The sequence below is a fragment of the Plectropomus leopardus genome, chromosome 22 (genome assembly GCF_026936395.1).
Source record: "Plectropomus leopardus strain MGB_pleo_1.0 chromosome 22, ASM2693639v1, whole genome shotgun sequence".
NCBI classification, from domain to species: domain Eukaryota; kingdom Metazoa; phylum Chordata; class Actinopteri; order Perciformes; family Serranidae; genus Plectropomus; species Plectropomus leopardus.
Window position 1 is genome coordinate 11798306 of NC_142197.1, and position 24515 is coordinate 11822820.

General features: G+C 40.6%; 1 protein-coding gene across 2 annotated transcripts in view; it reads left to right on the plus strand.

The window, feature by feature from the left end:
* plxna4 (plexin A4) overlaps positions 1-24515 on the plus strand; it is a 321912-nt gene that overhangs the window by 282663 nt on the left and 14734 nt on the right. For both annotated transcript variants that reach the window (XM_088072401.1, XM_042511045.2), the window contains exons 23-29: positions 726-792; positions 3078-3224; positions 4815-4974; positions 10291-10394; positions 14147-14246; positions 17511-17701; positions 22670-22839. In XM_088072401.1, the coding sequence (XP_087928527.1) occupies positions 726-792; positions 3078-3224; positions 4815-4974; positions 10291-10394; positions 14147-14246; positions 17511-17701; positions 22670-22839 (939 nt within the window). The remainder of the gene's footprint in view (positions 1-725; positions 793-3077; positions 3225-4814; positions 4975-10290; positions 10395-14146; positions 14247-17510; positions 17702-22669; positions 22840-24515) is intronic.

Below are 24515 nucleotides of genomic sequence, written 5' to 3' on the forward strand. Positions count from 1 at the left end.
CATTGAAAGCAGAGGGAGGGGTGTGTGTGTGTGTGTGTTTGAGGTGTTCTGACAGATTACCCACACACCCCTGCTGCTGGTCAAGAAGGTTGCTGTCAAAGGATATCCGATCCTCGCCTCTCCTCTTTCTCCCCTCGCCACCGCCGCTGTTGTTATTATGTATGCAGATTAGTCATTCACACGGGATCAATCACACTGCTGGCCCAGGTCAACACCGACACACACACACACACACAGACACACACCATTTTGCCACACCAGTGGAGCATGGATGCCAGGCAGAGAAAGAGAGGGAGATGTATTCATTCACTTTCTATTGTGCACGGATCGAGTGTTAGTCCAGTGAATAGGCAAGGGAGCGCTTGATAATGAGGCCAGTGTTATTACAGAGCCGCTCCAGCCCCTAACGACATCAATCCACTGGGATCAAATAAAGGCTTTTAATTGCTTTGCCTCATATTAAAATCCCCGCCGCCGTAGACGAGCTGCCCTTGGCGTGCCTGAGCATAAAAGCAAGCCAAAAGATTGTCTGAAAGGCCATCATATGTGCAAAGGCTCTCTCAATTCTTGTCTTTGCAATTATATTTGTGTAACGAAAGCCTATTCATTAGTGGCAGTCATCATTTTTAGCAGAATATTTGATGACGGTGCTGAATATTTATGATGGTAATAAGAGCGTGCGGGATCATATGTTCATTATGTGCTTTGTGTCTGTATGTTTGCAGGACTGAGTCTGTCGCAGAGAAAATGCTGACCAACTGGTTTACATTCCTCCTCTACAAGTTTCTGAAGGTGACTCTTTGATATCTGTTTCAACTTTCAACTAGTTATAGTCCTAACTACATTGACAAAATCACTGTCACTTAAATGCTTCATTTGTGTCTTCACTGACAGGTGGTGGTTGAATTTTTTACTCTTAGATTTGGGAATTGATGGGATACAATAGCAAATCATTTTGCTACACATCTGTGAATTCTCTATGTCCTTTTGAGGTTGTAAAACAAATGATCAAAGATGTGATGCAGAAAATCGAGCTGTAAAAAACCAGAAGCACCCTCAATGGCTCCATTAAGAGACTTTCCTAATCCTGGGACCCATTCATAAACTTGTCGACATTGCATTGAATTATGAATACCTTATATCTCCACAAGTGGTTTATACTATATATACATGAAGAAGTATTTCACCGCTTAAAAGATGGTCTTAAATGAAACAAGGCTGTCTGTGCAGTAGAAAGATGCAAATACCTTTGAAATTGGTGTAATGTTCCCACTGGTAGGTGATGTAATGCAACCTTGTCAGCTTTGGTTTTACGTACAGTGTCCATCTGTCAGACAGGTGGAGGTATTGCACCAAGGAGAATTACTCAGTTAGCCAGGTAACTTCTAAGATAGCATGCAACATGCTCTCTGGACATTTGTTCATGATTAGCCATAATCAACACTTTAGAGTAAATGTGTTCAAAGGAGGTCAAATTACAGTAGAGAAACAGTGATAAAAAAAAATCATCAAATGAAACAAAATGAAACAAAAAATTTAAGTTTCAGTAGTTATGTCACAAAAACGGCAACAAAAAAAAATAACTTCTAATGTCACTTTGTTGATATGAATGTAGTTGAGCAAGCAAGCTAGCAAGTACCAGCCAGTACCAGCAAGCTACTGTGTGTAATTAAACTACTAGTTTAATACATTTAGTTCACTACCTCCCCAACACTACTTATGTTAATGCCTTGTCTGATAAGTGAGAAAAACATTAAAAAAGTAAGTGCTCAAAAAAAATAAAAAAACATACAAAGAAGTCTACTTCCACTCTTCGTGGCAGTAACATCACTTTGAACTAAAGCAGACTAGTATTTTAGTTTTTTTTCAGTGCATGAATATAACTATGGTTTCCCATTGAAATTATCCTTCAGATAATTAATTATAAATTCACTTTGCACAACACAGAAACACTAAACAGCATCACTACCACTGAAATAGAGAGTTACCCTCCTTTTTTCCTTTTACATGTGGGTTATGCTCACAACTGATTCTGCCACAGTCTCGTTATCCATCTCATATGTAGAGATTTCGCTCTTCTGATTGATTTGTCCTTGCTTTTTCTGTGAACTGGTCCTCCATGCCGTGAAGCGAGACGAGCCTCCCGCGCCCAAAATTCTGTCAAAACTTTCATTAACAATTGACAACACAGCCTCTTAAAAAGGCCAAACAAGGCCGTAAAAAAAAGAAATAAGACCCAGATCACCAAAAGGCTGAATTGCACTACCCTAATATTATCACAAAACCTTGCGATTTTTATTTGACAAACTGGCAGATTTACACAGGATCAAAGACAACCTCCCAAATTATTTCGAATTACCAGAGGTCCTAGGCAATACTAGTCCTGTGTTAAAAGGGCTTTGGTGTTTTTAATTTTCATAATATTGAAATATTTATTTATTTATTTTGGCATCTTCATATCCCTATTAAAAGCTTTTTTCCTCTAAGATTCATTAGATAATTCGTTGTCCTTTTCCACCTTGCATGTATGCTGGTGTGGATGTGCCATTAAGTAGGAGAGCCTGTGACTCCACAGGGCACCAGCATTCACTAAAAGCTAAATTTACCTCTCCTCCCCACCCTCGAGGAAAAAAAAAATGTCACCATCATTCTGTTTTCTCCTCCTTCTCTCCACTCATCCCTTTACTGCAGCTGGGAGGAGAATAAAACCATGATAAATGGCCAATCTCTTCTGTTTGATAAACAGCAGTATTTTCAGGAGGGAAGACAGTGGCTGCTTTTTTCAGTGTTTATCCATTAAATCTTTTCCAAAACTCTGGCGTCATCTCAGCAAAGTTTATATATTGATAGGTGGTACAATTTTCTTTAATTTAGGAGAACAAAAGTCTTGCTCAGCAACTCTGGAGGAGAGGCAGCCCGGAGAACATAATAAAAAGCAACTACAATGTTTTAGATAGATATTTTCTCAGACATTCTTAAACTCTGCTGTCAGTGAGTCGAGTGTCGAAGTGGCTTCAAAGTTGTCCTCCTCCCTCCAAACTTTTTCTTTGTTCCTCACTCTCCACATCTCTTTGCAGGAGTGTGCAGGCGAACCTCTCTTCTCCCTCTTCTGTGCCATCAAGCAGCAGATGGAAAAAGGCCCCATTGACTCCATCACAGGAGAGGCACGCTACTCGCTCAGCGAGGACAAGCTCATCAGACAACAGATTGACTACAAGACGCTGGTAAGGGGTTCACCGGCCTGGAGGTCCAAGGGCTAAAAGGGGACACTTAATATGCTTTCAGGGACAAGAGGAGGGAAAAAGGGTGGTTATGGGTTGTCGGTCATGAGATGAGCAACGGGACATAAAGTTGTCGTTGTCACGCTTGACATGCAGGGGGCACAGGAGTGGCGACCTCACTTCCTGTCAAGAGTGGAGCTGTCAGCGAAAAAGTGCAGGGCTTCTGGATGAGGAGGAAGGAAAGACTATGCATGTATATTTGTCTGCACAAGCATAGAGATGCCGACGCTCTCTCCTTGTGGAATCTCTCATTCCTGAGTCTGTCTGTTGTTGTCTTCGCTCCAATCTGACGCGTTTGTTTGAGCAGGGGAAGACTCCGTTAAGTGCTTACGTCTTTCTTTTCTAGTGTCACATCTGTTTGCACTCTACATTCAGGGAGTACAGATTTTTATACTCAATGTCTATCGTGAAGTGTAGTAGGGAAAAATGTAAAAAAAAAAAAAAGAAAAAAAGTTGCTTCAGATCCGTCGGTTACGACAGAATCATTAATATTTACTCCCCCATTATCCACAATGTAGACGTGTAGAAACTACACTTGAACATAGAAGATAGCATGTTGACCCTCTCACTTATAATGTGTATTTGTGCTCATCTTGTAATTTGGGTAATTCCACCAACACCTGGAGACAGTGCTGATGAATATGCTAATAATATTATAATTAGCTGGTTTACTGCTCATCAGTTGAGGTAGCACATTGCTGCCTCCCTTCAAGCTCTGAGGAAAAAGCAGTTTCCCTGGTGAATGATCTTTTCTTCTCCTGCAACGCTCACAAAGACCCTTTGGCGAACACAAAATTATTTCAGTTCCATCTGAGTACCAATCCAATGTGCAATCAACATTATTAACATAAAACACACAAACCTCCTCTCTGCAAATGATTAAACATGCATTAGTTGCACAAAAGGTGTGTTTGAAGGGAACAGTGTGTAAGATTTAGGGGGATTTAGTGGCATCTAGGGGTGACGGTTGCAGATTACAACCAGCTGAAGCTTCTTCTGGTTAGATTTCCTACAGTGTTCATTGTTGAGGAATTCTGGGGAGCCGAACTATCCATAGAGGTCTCTTCCTCTCCGAAACAAATTAACCAGGTGATTTAAAACACTAAATAAAGCAGTTTGATATTAAAAAAATATGTGTTTTTCTGACGAAACAGCAATTTCATTGCATAGGGTAAAAAAGTGAATGGCGGTATCTAGAGCCATGTTTGGTTTGTTCATTCTGGACTACGGTGGAAATATGGATTTGCAATATGGCGGACTTCAAGAGTGAGGGCCTGCTCCCTATGTAGATCTAAACTGCTCATTTTGAGGTAACAAAAAGCACATCAATTCTTATTTTCAGGTTATTATAAAGAAACTAAACTAAAACTAAACTGAACTAAAGAAAACATTACATTATATTCTGTTTCTGCCTGTACTTCCCCCTAAATTCTATACACTGAACCTTTGATAGAACAAAAGTCAGCAGTATGGATCGTGTTTGAGTGCAAGGGTCCCCTGAGAGTGACAGTCTTGTGTGTATTTGTCTTACAGGTTGTGAACTGCATCCATCCAGAGAATGAGAAGAGCCCAGAGATCCAGGTGAAGGTGTTGAACTGTGATACCATCAGCCAGGTGAAGGAGAAGATCCTGGATGCCATCTACAAGAACGTCCCACACTCCCATCGCCTCAAAGCCTCCGACATGGACCTAGGTACATATCTTTGTCTTTTTTTGTTTTTTTTCCCTCCACTTTGTTCATTTTGTTTTTACATTTAAGAAAAAACATTTTTGTATACCACAAACAAATAGTATAAGATCAATATATGCCACCATAGTGAAAAAAAAGTAATAGACAAGGTATGTGTGAATGCACAAGCCTGCGATTTAAAGTAAAATTCTGTAAGTGTTGTTTAAGTAGATATGTAATGAAAGGTTGCCATAAACTGCTACAACTTTGCTTAAGTCCTTGTAAAGCAAATGTACCTTTTCTAGCTTTATCTTTGTCTTGTTTTACATATAAAAATGATTAAAAAGCATCTTCGGCGCATTAGATTTACAGGAACCTTGTGTTTATTGTGCAGGGTACATCTAAAAACAAAAGTTACCCTCCATGTAGCCCTGTCATCACCAGTCGTTGGAGAGTTTTCCCTTCTTTATGTGTTTACGTGTTGATCATGTGATATTTATAATCCTAGTTTTTGGGAATGTAGTCTTGCAGAGCGTCCCTGTAGTTACCGTACATCTTGTCAAAACATTTCCAACCATGCAGCGTTTCCCATCTATGCGTCTGGAGAAAAGCAGGCCGAACTTAGACACCCATCGATTTTTTACAAAGACTTCCCCACCCCTCCCAGCCCATCTTAAAAAGTACAAGTCTTCTTAGATATAGAGAAGTAGCTTTCTTTTCAACCTCCGGAGACTTGACATCCTGGCTCTGTTGGCTCAGATGTCTTAGATTGGTCTCTCCCCTCCCCAAACTTCCCATCGATTGACTCTCTTGTCGACTTGCGTCTGAGTCAGATGATTGATCAGCTAATCAATCGAGACACTCAGTGATCTCTTCCCTACAAAATCATTTTCCTGATGTCCTTTCTTTCTTCTTTCTTTCTTTCTTTCTTTCTTTCTTTCTGAGTAGGATAGGATGTGTAGGAAGGGCTTGATTATAAGAATACAGGCCTTTGTTACCATTTATGGCCCTCTATGTGCAGCTGCAGTATAGAGTTATTTTCCCCAAGTTGTGTAATTGTAGTTCTTGGATCTCTCAATTTTCTCTAACTTGGGTCTAATATATTTTCAAATAAGTCCCCTCTTAGGAAAGGGTGCAACGATATACCTTTTCCGCAAGACAGCCAGTGATCAGGGGGTTTAGTACACCTGTGTGTGTGTGTGTGTGTGTGTGTGTGTGTGTGTGTGTGTGTGTGTGTGTGTGTGTGTGTACAGTACATGTACGTAGACATGCATGCTTGTGAGCATAACAATGTTATCCACGATTGTTTATCTACTGATACCTACAGGCTCTCTGCACCATGCACTGTTTTTTATGGTTTAATATTGCCAGATGGATTTTCTCGGCCCACGTTGTGTGTCCGTAATAGCATATTTATAACCAAACCTGGATCAGAGATGGGCTGAGTGCATACCATAGGGACTCTGCCCGTGTGATGGCTAAGTGAAGAGATTGGTTTAGCCTTTTGACGACACCCCTGGATAAAATTGTTTTATGGCCCCCTTTGGGCAGGATGTGTTGTTCTATTATTGTTTTATTTCGGAAGGGAATTGGAAATTGTCAGAGTTAGCCGGCCACTGGCTCTGTATGTGTGTGTGATTGTGCAAGTTCACAGGAGTAGCTGTGTGCCACATTGTATGGGTCACATAATTACCGGTTTAATTTTTGATTTTATGAGAAAAATTCATTTCGGGGTATCAGCAATATTCTAATTTGTTGACACAATGACACCATACTGTTACACACAGCAACAGCAAGCATGGCTAAAAGCGAAACTGCTAGTGGCTCGGTGGAGGAGTTAAGTTCCAAAAAAATAGGAGCAACTTCAGTAGTGGATTCACTGGCATTGTATGGCATCTGCGTCCTGGATGTTTTATGACAAGCCCTGGACTTTTCAGACCCTTTTAGCATATTACTGCTCAACTGAATATGCAGCCTAAAGTGCTTCACATAGCAAAATTTAAATAACACACACAATTTAAAGGATTATACAAACAACTACCCAAGTTTTGCAAGACTGAGAATTACAACAATAAGACAATAAACTATTTTAAAAATCACAAAAAAGAAACATTAAAAAAAGATAATTAAAAGTGTAGTGAATAAGAATAAAACAACAAAAAACTAATGAAATGGAATAAAAATAAACAACAGGAATAAATAAGATAGAAAACAATGATTAAGACTGAAATGCTCAGGTTAATTACAAACTTAAGAGCTGAAAGGTATGTTTTGTTTAGTTTTTACTGAATATTTGTAGGCAAACTGTTACATTTATGTAAATTTATGTAAAACTCTAGCACTTGCTGCAATGTTATTTTCTTGAAATTAATAATTGGATATTTTCATCATAAAATCACATTTTTTGTCATGTAATCATAATTTTTTCCCCTGAATTAGAATCTGTGTGTAACAGTAAGTGAAGACAAGTGTAAGTCCCCTTTTTTATCATTCTGTGTCCCCTGTCTAAATTCGAATGATTTTGCAGGTCCATGATGTGATATTATTTTAGGGCCATATCACCCACCCCTAGTACACAGTTTGTATCTGATATGCTGACACAGATTACAAGGCAGTTCTCTCCTAATCATAAGCTCATAAACATGAAGATGTGAACTAGAGTGACAAATCATTTTACACCTGTAGGTTTTCTTTTAATTTGCAAGTTATCCTGATGTATTTAGCCCTTTTAACCTTGTGCTATTTACTTTGATGGTAAAGCTCCACTGGAAACAGGTCTTTCCACGTGATTGATTTATTTTGACACACTTTTTCACTTGAAAAGAGGTTGCTCTATGTGTACATGTAATATCAGAGGCTCTTGTGGTCTCTGTCGCACATACACGCACACACATACAAACACATAGACTGATTGCAAATGCTGATAAGAATAATGAGATTGTGGCACGTCTGTCCTGAGACAGATGGGCCAGGAGTGTTGTTATCCCAGGTATTGTTCTTGATTCCCCTCTGCTGCGATCCACAGCCCTCCACTGGGTTTTCATAGAAGATATGGCGGGAGAACAAAGAAGCTGGGCCATGTGTGTGTGTCTTTGTGTCATTGTGTGTGTGGTACCAGTAGCAAATGTGTGTCAAGCATCTCTGTGGAGTACAACAGTCACCTTCAGCCTTTCTCCTCACCATCGGCTTCCATACGCTCCCCAAAGCCCTTATCTTTTTGGTTGTGTGTGAGTCTAAAATATAAAGTCCACGCAGATATACACACACACACACACACATCCTACTGAGCAGCGACCACTGGATTTGGGAATTGAAGTAATCTTAGTCTGCTCTGGTTTCACACCAAGTTTATTCTTTTATTTATTCCTTTCTCTTTTTTCCTCACTCCTTCATGTGTTTACTGAGCCTCGACTGGAGACGGGCACTCATTTGCATCTTTATGGGAAGATGTACTGTATAGACAAAAACAACAGGAGAATCTTTATTTCCTGCAGATTTTTCAGACGCTAACACAATTCCGGTCGATCCTCCAAAGACAGGCCTCATCATGCACCGCAGTGATTGCTGCTTTGTTTTGCTGTTTGTGATCAGAATAAGAGATGACAGTGGCCGACGCAAGTGGGAAGCACAGCAAGGAGCAGAGACACAATAACGTATTCACAAAGCCCATGATGTCTGCGAAAAGAATAGAGGAATCATCTTCTTGTTTGTTTTTGAGATGGCTTTCCCTTTTCACTTATGATAATATTGCTGGGGTATTGTGAGATGTTTCTATCAAAGCTTTGTTTTGTTTTGTGCTGAGCTTGCACAGATGTGGGAAGCTGGGTGTGTGTAGTGTAGATGTAATTTGGTTGTAAGGTTGTGTAAATGCTGGCTTTTAAATGAAAGACACTTTCACGTGCACTGAAAGTCACTTGTTGAAAAGTATGGAAATTAGGCGATCTGCAGTTTCTCCAGATACTGTTGCTGTGGATATTAGTCTGTTGTGCTTCCACCAAAGCTCCCAGCAATAACAATAAGAGCAGCGATGCAGAGGGCTTAGAGCAGTGGTTGGGGGTTTGAGAAGGGGAGAGCAGGGACCAATTGTGCGTTCAGCGAGCAGAGCATAAGGGCCGGTGCTGCAGATGGAAAAGGAAGTGCATGAGCCCTGGGCATACAGCTGTAATCACACCCATCGATCGCACCAGCAAAAGAGATGGAAAGGAGTTAAGAGGCAGAGCTTGATTCTAAAAAGAGTAGAGTGGGTGATTAATTTAACTGGCCTGTTGTTACTGTCTCTTATGTGTGCCATTTCTCTTCTGGTTCTACACTGGCCTTCTCTTCTATTTCTCTTGGGATTTTGTATTTTCACCTCTTTTTGATTCTATTCGGCTTTTCATGACAATGTGAGATGATTATTCAGAAGAAACAGCGTTGGTAGATGACGATGGAGATAGTGACAACTAGTTTTCTGGCATGCTGATTAGAAAAGAGTGATGGTTTCTTCTTTTTTTTAAAATGCTTTTTGATGTGGTTCATGTTTCTATGTAAGAATTATAAAATAATATTTTTTGTATAATTCCTGGGAAGAATTAAATTGACACACACGCGCGCACACACACACACACACACACACACACACACACACACACACACACAGAGAATAAATGATCTGAATGGTAGAAGTACAAGTTGTAGAAGCCTGCAGTTAAAACTACTGCCATGAGGAAGTGTTTTATTTCCAGATACTAGGGTTGAGCCCAATATTAAAATTAAACAAGCATGGGTCCAGAGAATGTCCTTTTTCAGCCGAGTAAACAGTGATAATATCCGTTTCAGTGATCAAGGAAAATCTCTGTATGGGTAGTTGTGTTCAATCTCTTACTCACAAAAATGATCTCAAGTTAAATCTTGAGATTTAAATATTGTTAATATTGATGCAGTTTTTCTAATAAATAACAAATGTATCAACTTCTAATCAACCCGTAACAATTTCAGGCTTAAAATAACAACGTCTGGTTCGGCCCACGTCCCACCCACTTCTAGTTTAAACTCCATCGATTCCTTGTACAGATACAGTTATGAATAATTTATTTGGTTCAACAGATACAGACAAAACAGTTTAGTTTAAACATATTGAATGTCACTGCAAACACCCTTAGAATTTAGTAACAACTGTTTATCTGTCTATAAAAATGAAAAATGTTTTTTGTCAGCACTCCAAACACCATAGAAAGGTTGTTTTTTTGTATCTTATTTGTGTGAAACAAATGACACTAAAAACATCAAGGGAATAGCTTTGTGTAAATATTAGTTTGTATTATTCTAATCTATTCATTTTTTCCTTCCTTAATATTGCAGAATGGCGTCAGGGTCGAGGACAGCGTATGATCTTGCAGGACGAAGATGTCACCACCAAGATTGAGGGTGACTGGAAGAGACTGAACATGCTGTACCACTACCAGGTACGACTACGACTTTATATTCTAAAATGTGGACATCTGCAACTTTCATTGAACACTTTACATAACAACAACCAAAATAAAAAATAATAGCCGCAATATATTAACTGTAAACTAGACTAAGATTTTGTATCGGTGGGGTCCATGTTTGTCCATTGTGTGAGACATCCATCGATGTGTTTGTGCAAGTTTCAAATATCTTGTGGAATCAGAATTGACAGATACTCTGTTTTAAACTTCAGTTAAACTTCAACGTCCTTGAAGTTTGAAGTTTTAGAAATACAAAGGATTAGTAAAGTTTCAGATCTCGCAAAGAAAGGAGTAAAAGCAAAAAAGATTGCTATCTGCAGAGACTCAGCATCCCCTGGAGCTTATAATGGATAGATTACATCTTTTATTGAAGGCATTCACATCTTCTCTTTCAAAAAAGATAGGATTGTTTTCATCCCATTTTCACAGCAAATATACACAAACACAATGCTGAAACAGTCTCTAAAACATTAAGAAAAAAATGATACCAAGCACAAAGGACTGATATTTCTTTCTTGCTAACCATCATCCCTCTGTCTGAAGTATATGTTGCTGTCTCTGATGCCTTCTCAAGTCCCCTCCACCTCTCCTTTAAAGCTGATGATCTACACTAAGCTCCAAAACTATCCAGTGGACAATACAGTCAAAGTACTTTCCACCCATTTAGTTGTGCAAGTCCTCAGCTGACAGGGACACCCATCTCACACACACACACACACACACACACACACCACTACAACTTATCTGTCAGGTGAAGGGGAGTGAGGCAGGGCGAGGCAGGGAAGTGACCAACAACAGTGACACTTGGAAGTAATCCCTTATGTGTGGAGAGAAGGGGAAGAGGGCTCGAGATAAAATCAAATGTGCCAGCCAAGCGTCGTCTTCTTACTGAAATGGATTAGTGTTGGCATAGATTTCAAGTTCAGAATAGACACATCAGTGGTCACTTACACACACAAGGTAATTTATGCATGCAAATGCACAGTTAATAGCACAAGGAAAATGTGTGATATGCGATAACGTGATTAAATATTGTGATCTTGATATTACTTGCAACAAATAAACAGATATTAAAGTTCACTTAGTTCTTGACTCAGACTTGCACAGGGCTTGTGCCACTTTGTCTTTTTTGTATTTAAAATAATGCCAGGCAGCTGATGTTTTTTTTTACCAGTTCCCCTCTGGCATTCCAAATTTCGTCTGCATTCATCTTGTCACACTCATTCACGCCTCGTTTCCACATAGCTGTGTGTACGTATGGATATGTATGCCAAACTACTCCTTCCGTCTTTGCCTTGTTTGTTTTTTCAGTCTGGATTTTGACCTGAGTATTTAAAAAAAAAAAATTGAACTGGCGCGGCAGATTTTAGACAGACCGTATGCACTGTGCCACAGGAAATTACGTCAGCATCAAATCGCATTAGCTGACAGATTGATGGACGTAGTACAGCTATATTTATACTTTTCTCCTAAGTTGAGTACTCATGCCCATCCCTCATTTATGGAACATTTATACAAGTTGAAGTTTTCTTGCGCACTGCTCTTTGCACTCTTTGCACTATGTATATAGTTTTATTCTGTCATTATGTGCACTATGTGCATTGTCTTGTTTTTCTTACCTGTTTGTTGTTGTTGAGCGGAGCACTGTTACGAACAGAATTTCCCTTAGGATGAATAAAGTATTCTGATTCTGATTCTGATTCTGATTACAATAAAGATAAGAAAACAAAATAAAGTGTGCAGCACAATAAGGGATGCAGACATTTAACAGTCAGTAACATGAAGATGTGCACAATAAAACAAAGATATGCACTTAAAAACACACAAATGCTTTTACGCAGAGTGTCAGACAAACGCAAATCTGCAGGTGTTTTGTGCTTCTTGAGTTGCAACTGTCCATCCAGGCAACCAGAATGAGACCAAATGTAAAAAAACAGGCCAGCTTTGTCAACATGGTGTTAATAATTCGAGCAGCTAAACAAGCTGCTACTGTACCCTGCAAGTGCAGTTTGCATGGTGCCTAAATTAAATGTCAGCATCAGCAAGTGTCAACAGGCTTGGAGTGCGAGGCGCGGGTGGAATGGATTAGGGAGCTGATTCAAATTTGAGATAAGATAATGAAGACAGAAGTTAATTCATTTTTTCAGGCCAGGGAATAAGGGCGCCTTATCCTTGACAGACAAAAAAAAAGAAGGAAGCACTCCCATCCACTCAAATTTTGTCAGGGAGGCTACACAAAGAGCAAGAAAGCAAGGAGACTCCACAATCACATTCAGGCTTCTGTTAAGGGCATCTGCCATTCCATACTTTCCACTCTTGTTTTATAACTTAATTTTATTAAAATGTTGAATCATTTTGTTGAAGATCTTGTCGCTTTCCCTAATCAAATCCATTAATGCACTCTATCGATTGATGCCACTTCTGCCAACCCAGATGTGCTGCTGTATTTGGTCCTGAGATGCCCTCCAGACATGTTATCTACATATTGCTGCCCTTATTAGAAGCTAATGCAACCAACCAGACACACTCAATAAAATCATCTGCTCTCCTCTATCAAAGAATCTGTTTTGATCTGCCACTAGCCCAACTCACCCACTCGCTCTGCCTTCACTTACAATGTGACAGTTTGCATCACAAACTTTGATTTTCAGGCTCAGGAAAACATCACGTAGTAGCTACGAGCAAACATTTGGCATTTGCAATATCAGATTGTTCAGTCCCATAATGAGAGACATTTTTCTCTTTTTCAGGAAATTGCTCTCTTGCTTTATCCTCTCCTCCAAATGTTATTTCCCCAAATGCCACTCCTCCTTTTCATGTCCCATTGTGCTTCGCTCATTTTATATCCATTCAACATATAAGGGCAGTGATCGGGGAGCATGCTTAAGGGTGTTGGAGAGTCGGGGGCTCCACACAAAGGAATAACAAGATCTGCCCTGTGGGGCCTCCCGCTTACAATAATATAAACATATTATGCATAAGGAGCAGATTGAGTGACTGGGTGACATAATGATACGATCTTAATAAGGTCCACACACACGCAAACACACATGCATGCACAAAAGGCCCCTGGTCCTTATTCCCTGTCCCATCCACCCACACCATGATAGAGATCACTTCAATTAACCCTGCCTTACCCTGCAGCACAAGTAGCCAGATTATGCAGAATAGTGGTATAGCGTGCATGTGTGTGTGTGAGTGTGTGTGTGTGTGTGTGGGCACGGCTGGGACAGAGCACATCCCAGTTGTGTTAATTGAAACCTGTTCAGCTGACTGGGGAAGAAGAAGGAGATTGGCTCATTCATTTACACACACTTATTTACACATAGACCAACACAGGCACACACAGGCTTCACACCTTCATACACACACTCTCAAACACTCATACACTCCCCAGCCCTAGAGGAAAGGTATTATTATTGAATAGAGACGTTGGGATATCCCCTCTCACACAGGCCTGTAGGATGCTCGGCTAAACTCTCCCTCCCCCTGTCACTCATCATATGTATGTGTGGGCTCAATCGAGCACATAAGGGTAATAAGATATTTTCTGCTTATCCTCATGAAACCAAAATAGATGGAGGGAAATATAGGAAATGACACCAACACAGTGATCGATGGGTTTTCTGATTGGTTGTGTTTGAAATCTGCACAAATGACAAAAATGCTGCAAATTGCTTTTATTTTGAACAGTCATTTGCATAATACATATGTGTGCTTTCCAGGTACCTGATAATGCAGTAATGGCCTTGGTTCCCAAGCAAGTTACAGCCTACAATTCAGTGAACAACTCCACTGTGTCTCGAACTTCTGCGAGCAAATATGGTAAGTTGACCTACATCTATTTACATCTGCATCTGTTTCAGTAGTATCTGTGCCAGAGAGCCACTATATCAGTAGACCTAAAGGAATACTTCACCCAGCAAATGACCATCTGTATATCAGTTACTCACCAGTGTTACGTTGAATTTGTGAAGACTGTTTTTCTCACATGCCTGTAGTGAACAAAGAATCCAAACACAAAGAAAATTCTTGGTGAATTGAAGTCATAGGCAGCTGTGTTTAACAAAAGCAAAACTATATCAAAACATCCATTTAGACACTCTCACACAACTCAAACAGAATAATCCAAGTCTTATTTATCTAGTTGTTTGCGCAGTAATTTCCAGTCAACTCTTTCCGATGAGGAATCAAACTAAAAGTTAAACTTCTCTATGCTCTCTTCAAAGCCAGGCTCCATTGACAAAAACAGTAATTTGACCTCGCTGAACACAGGAGCTGCTGGTCTACTGCTGCCTTGATCAGTCAGTGTGTTTGTGTTATTGTATGATTTTGTGTTTGGATTCTTTTGGAATCCAAAAACACACAGTTTCGGCACACATGGTAAAAACTACGTGTGGTCCTTATGAGCAAAAACAAGTCAATCAAATCGCAGACATTATATACATATCAAATATGCGTTTATAGAATACAATAATAAAATGAGCAGAAACTATTTGATCATGCAGCCGTGGATGCTCTCACCTGAGAGTGGATACCTGGAGACAGTCTTCCACAGGCCCGTGCATGACAACATTGACACATCTAGAAAAACACGATTTCACAATTTCGAGTAGCTGAAAGGGTTTCTAAAACATAACAAGACACCAAATATACTTTTTATCTGTTGTTCTGGCCTCTTGAGAATCCAAAGTGTGTCCTCTCGTCCTTCCGGGTGCCGATGTTTTTTCCGCCTGTCCGTCTGCTCCACATCTCCTTGAACCCGAGAAACCATCAAGTTAGTTGCTGATCAAAGGGCCAGCCTCGCTGGCCACAAACACTTCAGACACATCAAATGTGGTGCCACATTATTAGCATCGCCTCATCTCCATACGGTCTCACCTCGCTTCTGTGGCTCCAAATTAGAGCAGATAGGACAAGGTGAGTGGCGCAACAGAAAAGAGAGGGAGGAGGCTAGGAATATCTCCCTCCATGATTTTTTTTAAAAGGGATTGACTTCAAACGCAAGTGTGATCCACTTCACAACTGGTGTGGTACTTGAGAGTGACTTTGAACTCTCTGTGAGTACAATGGCCAGATAGTGAAGAAAGAGACAAGGCTGAATTTAATATAGCTGCTGAAGAGGGGCAGGGAGAGTGGAGCAGGGGAGAAAGTTGTGGAGAAAGAAGAGATTAAGACAAACACTGTGTAACATGTTGAGTCAGACTATGAAAGGAGAAACTCAGAGTCTTTGATGTGATGTTTCCATCAAAAAAAAAACTCACAAAGGGAAAAATAACACCTCCTTTGTGTGGATCAGAATAGAATCCAACCAGAAATCTCTCTCCTGTGTATCCCTGACTCCAAATCACCCTCAGCTTTCTAACTTCTTGAATAAACCATTAACACAAAATGAATCTGCAACACACTCTGCCTTTCTATAAAGGATCAGCTCACATCCTCAAAAACAGCACAATTAGTGTCACACGTGTCCAGTGTCACAAATAATAAGCAAAAGAATCCTTGACTCGAGTCCTGTAACAAGCTTTAGTTAAATATTACTCACTGAGGTGCTCAAAAAGAGAGATGAGAATGTTCAGTTGATCATACTGTAATTATTTCCAGCAGAGCACACACACACACACACACACACACACACACACACACACACACACACAAACAGATTCTCTGTATCTGATGTCTCCAGCTGTCTCTTTCTCCCTGAACTCTCTCCCTCGTACACTCTTCGCGCTTTTCTCTCTGGACAGATTGATTTCTGTCACGGTGAAAAACACCCTTTTTTCCCCCTCACTCCTCTCTCTAAACCGCACCCACTGATCAATTTTTTTTCACACTGTGTAAACATTCATTGAGCCATGTGTTTGGAAATGTCATCACCACTCCGGCCATTGGGTGGGCCATACATATTTCATCTCGTCTGACACCTGTTCGATTTTGTGTCAGCCGTCGATGCCGAGTCTTGTCCCCGGTAGAAGAAGCCATGAAAAATTAACCATGCACACTTTCTAAAAGTTTCATATCCAATCTCCTAGACCTGTAAATTGGAGGCCATGAGCCAAAAAACTGTGTTGTGTAGCTGACATGCAGGTTATGGTTTTCCATGCCTAGTGAAGCAACAGATTTGTATTTTTAGTTGTCTTTTATTTTTGTTATTTTGTACCTGTAGTGCTGATTATCAATCTAGATTGTTTTGGTGTAAGTTGCAGTGTTGTAGATCTTCCATAGAGAAGTCTGCCTTCTCTTAAATATAATGGAACTAGATGGCACTCAGCTTTTGGTGCTCAAAGCACCAAAAATTACTTTTAAAAACTCAGCAGCAATGTCTCTTTCTAGAAATCATGACCATGTCATGCAAGATAATCCACAGACCTTATTGTGAACAGCTTCATGTTGGATCTATTTTCTTTCTACTAAACTACAAAGGAATTGTGTATCTACTCATGGATGAGAGGGTCGTGCTTATGACGTCCTGAGATCCAAGTATTAATGGCATCCTCCTCGGCTGAGCTGTAATGATGATTTCTAACTAAGTGTTGCTTTGTGAGCTAGCCGTGGATGCATGCTTCCACCTGGGCAGTGAAAGGGTTAGTGGGTGTAGTTTGGTGCATAGAAAATAGTTTCTACATGAAAATGCTCACCACAAGGTCTGTGGATTATATTGAGTAATCTGGTCTTGATTTCTGAAAAGAGAAATTGCTGTTGCATTTCATAAAATACATGATTTGGCACTTTGTGCACCACAAGTCGAGTGCCATTGAGTTCATATCATCAACATATTCTCATTTTCATTCTCATATTCTCAACATCATATTAAAGAGAAAGCAGATATCTCTACTGCCAGTATCTCCAACACTTGGTGATTCACATCAAAACAATCTGGACTGATAAATGGTGCTACAGGTAAGAGGAAAAAACATGTGTTTTTTATCTTTCTAGGTGCACATAAATGCCAATAAAATAAATTCCCATCATGTATCATAGGAAGACGTTACAAACCAATGGGAGCTTAACTGATGCCACACAATTTATTATGGTTTTCTAATCAGTTATATCAGTACTACATAAACTAATGCATGTCGTTCTTCACAGAAAACATGATCAAGTACACTGGAAGCCCCGACAGCCTGCGCTCCCGTACTCCGATGATCACTCCTGACTTAGAGAGCGGGGTCAAAGTTTGGCATCTGGTAAAGAACCATGAGCACGGAGACCAGAAGGAGGGGGACCGTGGAAGCAAGATGGTGTCTGAGATCTACCTGACACGACTTCTGGCTACCAAGGTGAGTCATCTGCGTTTTAGGAAATATCTGCTCCGGTTTATTTCTCATGCTGCAATAACTATTTATTTGTTACATTTTGAAGGGCATGTGATTTAAATGCAAAAAAAAAGAAAAGACTTCAATTCTCTGTCCCAACAGTTTGTAGAAATGATTATTTTTCTTGAAACGGTTCGGCAGGTAAAAGGCTAAAAGGTCACTGTAACCTTCACCATGTGTTACCATGACTCAGAAACCCCTCGCTTTATTTAAATATTCATATTTACTTTGGATGAGTCATCTCAGTGGGAAAGATTATTCAAATGTATTCCTCTATCCCCTCAGGTGAGAAAGAGAAAATAGATATTTCTGTTTGTTTTCTCTTTTCATTGCTGTTGCATTGACACGGCAGCATATCAAAAAGGGTAAAGAGGAAAAGATCCATGAAGCCAGCGAAGGAGTTTCTGTAATAAAAAAAATTATCAGGCAAAAATAGAAATGGCTATAAAATGAGTCTCTTTGAATGTGCCTTCCGACAATGGCCTCCAGAAAAAAAACAGTTAATTTGGTTTGAGGGGGGGTGGGGGGCGACTTTGATCCAACAGCTGAATGCAAATTTCCAATCCACTCCTAAATCACCTTCGCTTTCTTTTTTTTTTTTCATCAAGACATCCATTTTATCAGACACAGACAGAGGCGTACAGGGAAAGTAAAACATAAAGCGAGGCTACGATCTGAAAATGTTCAGACTTTTTTTTGATTCAGGAACATTTCAGTTTGTTTTTGATCCCCTGCCCGCCTTTGTTTAGCAGTTCACACAGAGAACATCAACTCATTTCTGTGTATGTAATGTAAATAAACAGTGGCAGGAGTCTGAAACAGAGTGTCTCACACACACATAGCAAACACATACAGCGAGCAGGCAGAGAAAGAAGAAACAGGTTAAAAAAAATCATCTTTAATGTCTTGCACTGATTAGCAGACCGCATGAAACTCAGATATCACATATGTTCACAAGCAACACTAACCAGTGACACGTTTGGCCAGTCTTTAAATTACTACCTCTAGATAATATGCAAACAAGTCTAGATTTCTTGTTTGTTTCCCCTCCTTGTTATCTCTCTTCATCAAAATAGTCTTTATGCAAGCCTGTAACTTTTTATGAAGAGTAGCACTGGAGCTACAAGTGGCAACCTCAGCCTAATGCTTAACGCTGTCTTTACACTAAAGCTGCGTTTCCACCAAACACATTCATTATAGGATCCTTAGAACCGTACAAGCCGTAAGAAATGTTCCACAAGAAATTTGTGGATCTAGAAAAGAAAAAAGAAAAAAATTGAAAAGCTAGGAAATAATTTATTTATAATTATCATAATTCCATATCTTAAAATATGTTACAAAAATCTTATAATTTTGAAACCACTTTTCCCAGGTCATTTCCTTCCCTTTCTTTTTTCTCTCTAATTTTCAGGTCATTTTCTTGTACTTTTTTCTTATTTCTTGATACTTTTTGGTTTTTTCTTCTTTCATTTCCTTCTGCCGATGTTTTTGAAAGAAATTAAATGAATTTGCTCATGTTTCAACGGGTTAAGAGAGACACAGAGGGAAAGAGAAGGCTATTGCACAATGTTTCTCTAAGTTATTAATAACTTACTCAGAAAGCTGATGTGTCACTTAATGACCTGCCTGCCCAAAACCCACAGTATTTTGTGGGTCAACCTTTGCCTCACTATTACTAGTCATACCAGATCAGGTTGTACCAGTCCCTGAGTGTACTGAATGAAGAAGAGTTCATGTTATTTTCTTCAGTTTTGCATTTCTAAGTGGAAGCATGTGCCATTTCTTTAAAAGATACACAGTCGTCCTTTAAGAAAAAACAATATCAGCAGACCACAGATGCGATGAAATGTTATTTAACACAGGAGAAAATGAAACACAGACATCACAGGAAAATCAGATGATGTGACAACCAACTAAGCACTTCCCTCTGTTTATACTTTGGAGAACTAATGACTGCAGATGTTTGGGCAGGCGAGCGAAATCAGGTGATCAATTAAAACAGATGACTGCGACGGTGACAACAGCAGGGCAATAGCGGTACAACAGTGTCTGTGCAACATGACATGATAAGCAACATGTGAAAGAAAAACAAACAAACTGGAGCCTGCAGAATAGGCGGTAGGAGCAGCTGTCACCATGACACATACTATATAGCCCCTCACACACATGCACACGTCACCTCTCGGCCTCTGTGAGCCGCTCTATTTCCCTGCCATTATCCCATTCCAGAGTGCAGGAAGGTGGTTTCTGACTGCAGACAGCACATCATCTTTCCAGATGGATTGTTTTTGTGAAATAACCAGTTTATCTTGGCCGGCCATCTCTCTTGGTGAGAAATGATTGGGCAGACAGGCAGTGTAATTGACTGCGTTTGGCTTTCACCTTGCCAATAAATACCTCTCCCTGGCAACGCCGCTGACATCTCTCATATTAGCTCCATCAGTGTCACTCTGACTGAGTGTGGGTACAGGGCGTAGTCATGTGTGTGGAGAGTGAAGGGGGCACAGGGAAGGATTGCATTTTCCTTTCTCACACGTACACTCTGAAGTGTGTGTGTCTGTGTGTCTGTGTGTGTGTGTGTGTGTGTGTGTGTGTGTGTCTGTGTCTGTGTCTGTGTGTGTGTGTGTCCATCTGTGTCCATCTCTCCCTCACGTGTCCCCATCTTCATCCCTCTATCTCTGTTCCAGTGCCATCCCCTGCGTTCTGATTGTTTGCTTTCCTCTCATTTCAATGTGGACGCAGATGGCATCAAAACATCCAGATGACACATTGTGTTTAGAGTGCCGTCTAATGACAGGGTAGATGGTCATGGGGGGGGTGTGTTGGCAGTTTCAGCTCCACCGGGGAACAAGAGAACCCTGTGATGATGACAGTGTTGATGCATACGTCCCCCTTGAGATAGCGGATGACGTAAAAATGTCACAGCCTCAGCACTTGTAGGCACACATGCTAACACATGAATGCATGCACACAGTAAACGTTCGTCTCTCCCTCGCCAGCTAATGCAGACTGTCACGTAGAAGGCACGTGGGCTTGATATAGAGATACGTAATTCCATCTTCGTAGAAAAACGATAAGCTGTCGGGTATGTGGGCCACATTAGAATTATAGCCGTGATTGTCGGACTAACAGGATTCTCTCTTCCCACTCTCTTCTACCTCTCTTGACTCTGTGATTCGGTCACCCGCTCCAACCCAAATTGGATTTTTATTTGCCAGTGCCTGTACACACCTCATCTGCCACACTCAATGGCCTCTTTTCCTGATAGGAAACCTCTGTCGTTTCATTTCCATCCTTCGCCCTCGCCTTTTCCCGTGCATCCCATCAGCTCATTCTTTACAAGAGGATTAGATTCTCTCACTCTCTGTCTCTCCTCTCTCTTCTCCTCCTCCTCCTTAAAGTCGCCAACATTAAATCAAATTAGGGTCAATGGTGCAGTGTGGGAGCTAATCCGGCAGCACAAAGAGGCTTAGGAGATGCGCCTCCTGTTCCCAGATATTATTAAAAGTCAGCTGTGAAATAACAATTTCCCCCATCAAAGCTGCAAGCAGATTTAGGGGCCAGGTCCACAAGATAGGAGTCAGACACACAAATATCGGAGCTCGGGGACAAAGTAACATGCACTGCACTACTCATAAACTCACACAGCAAAAAATATACACAAGTTCATGCCATCAGCCTGTCAACTTTAGGCATTGGTTTGTTTGGAAATGTATTAGACAGTGACAATCTTATTCACTAGTTCTGTGAGTCCCGTTCAATATAGCTCCTGGCCTAACATATTGAAACTGTAGATTCACAAAGACCAGAGCTGTTTATAGTACATTTTCATATTCCATATAAGTCACTGTTATTGGTTTTGTTATTGCTTTGCTTGTTACTTCCTGTGTAGCACTGAAAACCAAAATTGAAAGAGTAATGTCTTTCTAGAAGTTTAGAACAACACATCCAAAAACTTTAATGCGCCGACTATGAGCTGGATCAACTAGTGATCATTACTAGGGATGCTCCTAACAACTCATTTTCCTGACATTTAATGGAAGCTTAAATCTAGACTAGTCTACTAGCCTTAATGTGAGAAAACAGTCAAAATTAAGCACAATTGCATCAATTAGGTTAAATATTGACCTAGTCTGAGTCATTTACTTTGGCCACAACCAACATGTGAAGTTAGGAGGGTGGATTTTGGGACGTTAGCAGTATTTTTGTTGGGTTTTTGTCTTTTTCTTTTTCTTTAATGCAGATACACTGGCATGACCTATAGCTGATGCCCTACCCTGTACTGTCTGCAAAAAATGAATGAAAAAATTTGGTGTGGGGGGGGGGATATATATATATATATATATATAGAGTCTAAAAAATAATGCATATATTATATTTGTCATTTGAAACTTAACAACTTACTGAATCAAAGCAAAAAACCTGACTCATCTCTATTCAAAAACACACGCTCAAGCAGAAACTCCCACGCGTGATTGTGCACAAAAAATTGACACACACACACAAAGTCATATATATCTAGGCTTGTCAGTATCTCATGTGTGCCCAAAAGCACTTCTCTTGTCCAACCTGGCAAGAAGACAGCCGGTGTTAGTGAGGTTTTGGACATACTTTCTGAGTTGAACATCTGCAGAAAGCTGCGCACTTGTACCTGTAGCGTTCTCGCGGTTCCATCTATTGACTTTTAGAATGCACTTGTGTGTTGATGTTTGTGTGAGAGATAAAGAGCCCTTGATGATCAGTCTCTGGTTGGTCTGTCATGCGAAGCCAAACTCCCCCTATTTTCATCTGGTTATCTAACAAGTATAACTGACTAGCAGCTCTGGTACCAACTAGCAGCGATAGCAACATTTAATAGTCGACTAATCCTGCACATCCCTAACTATCACCTGTAAGGTAATATTTTCCATCTCTCCCCTCCCTCCTCTGTAGGGTACGTTACAGAAGTTTGTGGACGACCTGTTTGAGACCATCTTCAGCACGGCCCATCGAGGCAGCGCCCTGCCACTGGCCATCAAATACATGTTTGACTTCCTGGATGAGCAGGCCGACAAACACAACATCCATGACCCGCATGTCCGACACACATGGAAGAGCAACTGGTGAGTTGAGCAGTTTTAGCACACCTGCAGGCACCGAAATGTACACACAAACACATGCACACACAGTCACACATCTGGTCCGGAACGCTTAAGAAACTGGTGAGGCAGTTACTCGGATCTCTGACGGACAAAAAATTGATTTCATTATTAGTACACCAGTGTGTTGCCTTTGGTGCTTCATTAATAGCCTCTTTAATGCACTGTAGACACAATCAGTACATTTTGGCACACTTCACATGGCATTGCCCTGATATTGCCCTGTGTCAGTGCCAAGCTTCACCACACGCCTCTTCCCTTCCTAATATCCATTAACCACAGGGGCATGTAATCTTCATTAAAGCCAACCACAAGGGGCTAATCCAATTGGCTGCCAAGACTCTCCGTCTATTATCATGAATAACTGGGCCAAAAAACCCCTGTCACTGTGGAAATCTCTATAGTGACAAATTTGCGCTCCCAGGTGAAGGAGGTACACCTCTAAATTAATATCTACTTATTAATTTAGACCAAAGTGACCTCTATGAGCCCACCTTAGGTAGGTAGGGGTTAAATAACCAGCAGTGCACCAGAATGCAGTGAGGAGAGAAATGAAAAGGTGAAGAAAAGGAAGTGAACTCAGTGGGAGTTAAACGCACACTAATATCTCATTAGCCTCTTGGCCTCTGCCAAGATCCCAGCATGCATCACTCAGCCTAAGGCTCAGGGGAACCATGGAGATGGGAAGATAAAACCGATGTGCATCAAGGGACAAATAGAAAAATGGGGGAAGGAATGGGTGAAGAGAAGCTAAAGAAGGGGGAGAAATATTATTTACTTTACACCATAGTCCTAATTTTGCCCGTCTCCCGCGTCTGCATTATTGGGCCATTTTCAGTGTGTGTTAAGTGTGTTCTGAGAGCGCAACGGGTCGCTTTTACATTAGACTTTTAATGGAATGGGCTCTCACTAGAGGGCTATGAATGAATAGCAATTTATCATAACACACCATCACAAAAAGCCACTTAGATTGCACAAAACAGTTTGCACTGATGCCACCATAGATATCTTCTCTATGTGGGATGTGCATATGTCGGTGCCTTTTCACTTTTCTCTGTGCGTGCTTACCCGTAACCTTTAATCGTCTCAAAAGAGTGCAATTTTGGCCGCAACAAAAGCATGCATTTTGTCTGGTGGTACAGAATAATAATGCCAGTGCCCCTCCCATACTAGGCCCCTGTCCCATTAAACCTGCCAGGCCCATCGTCATCATACACGCCATTAACTTCAAGCCATCACAGCAGTGAGAGCCCCTGCACCCACCCACCTCCCTATCAGGGTCTCCCTGCCATCACAGCTCATCTGTACATCCTCTGATGTAGCCACTCAGCATGTGGTGCCCATCGTGTTACAAGTTTGCGGTTGTATCATTGTCATATCATTGTATAATACCTCTAAAAGACCTACTAACCCGCAATTAGTTTTTCAAATATTATTAGAAGCTTTATGAAGAGGTTTGATTTGCATGCCCAAAATTAAATTAGATTGAGAACTGTTTCTATAGGTGTAATATGTGAGAACGGTTTGGACATGTGTTGTTTTTTAAGCTTTTTCTTGCTTGCTTTCAGAACTGTATATTTCAGATTAGGGCTGCAACTAACAATTATTTTTAATATGGATTAATCTGCTGATTAATTTAA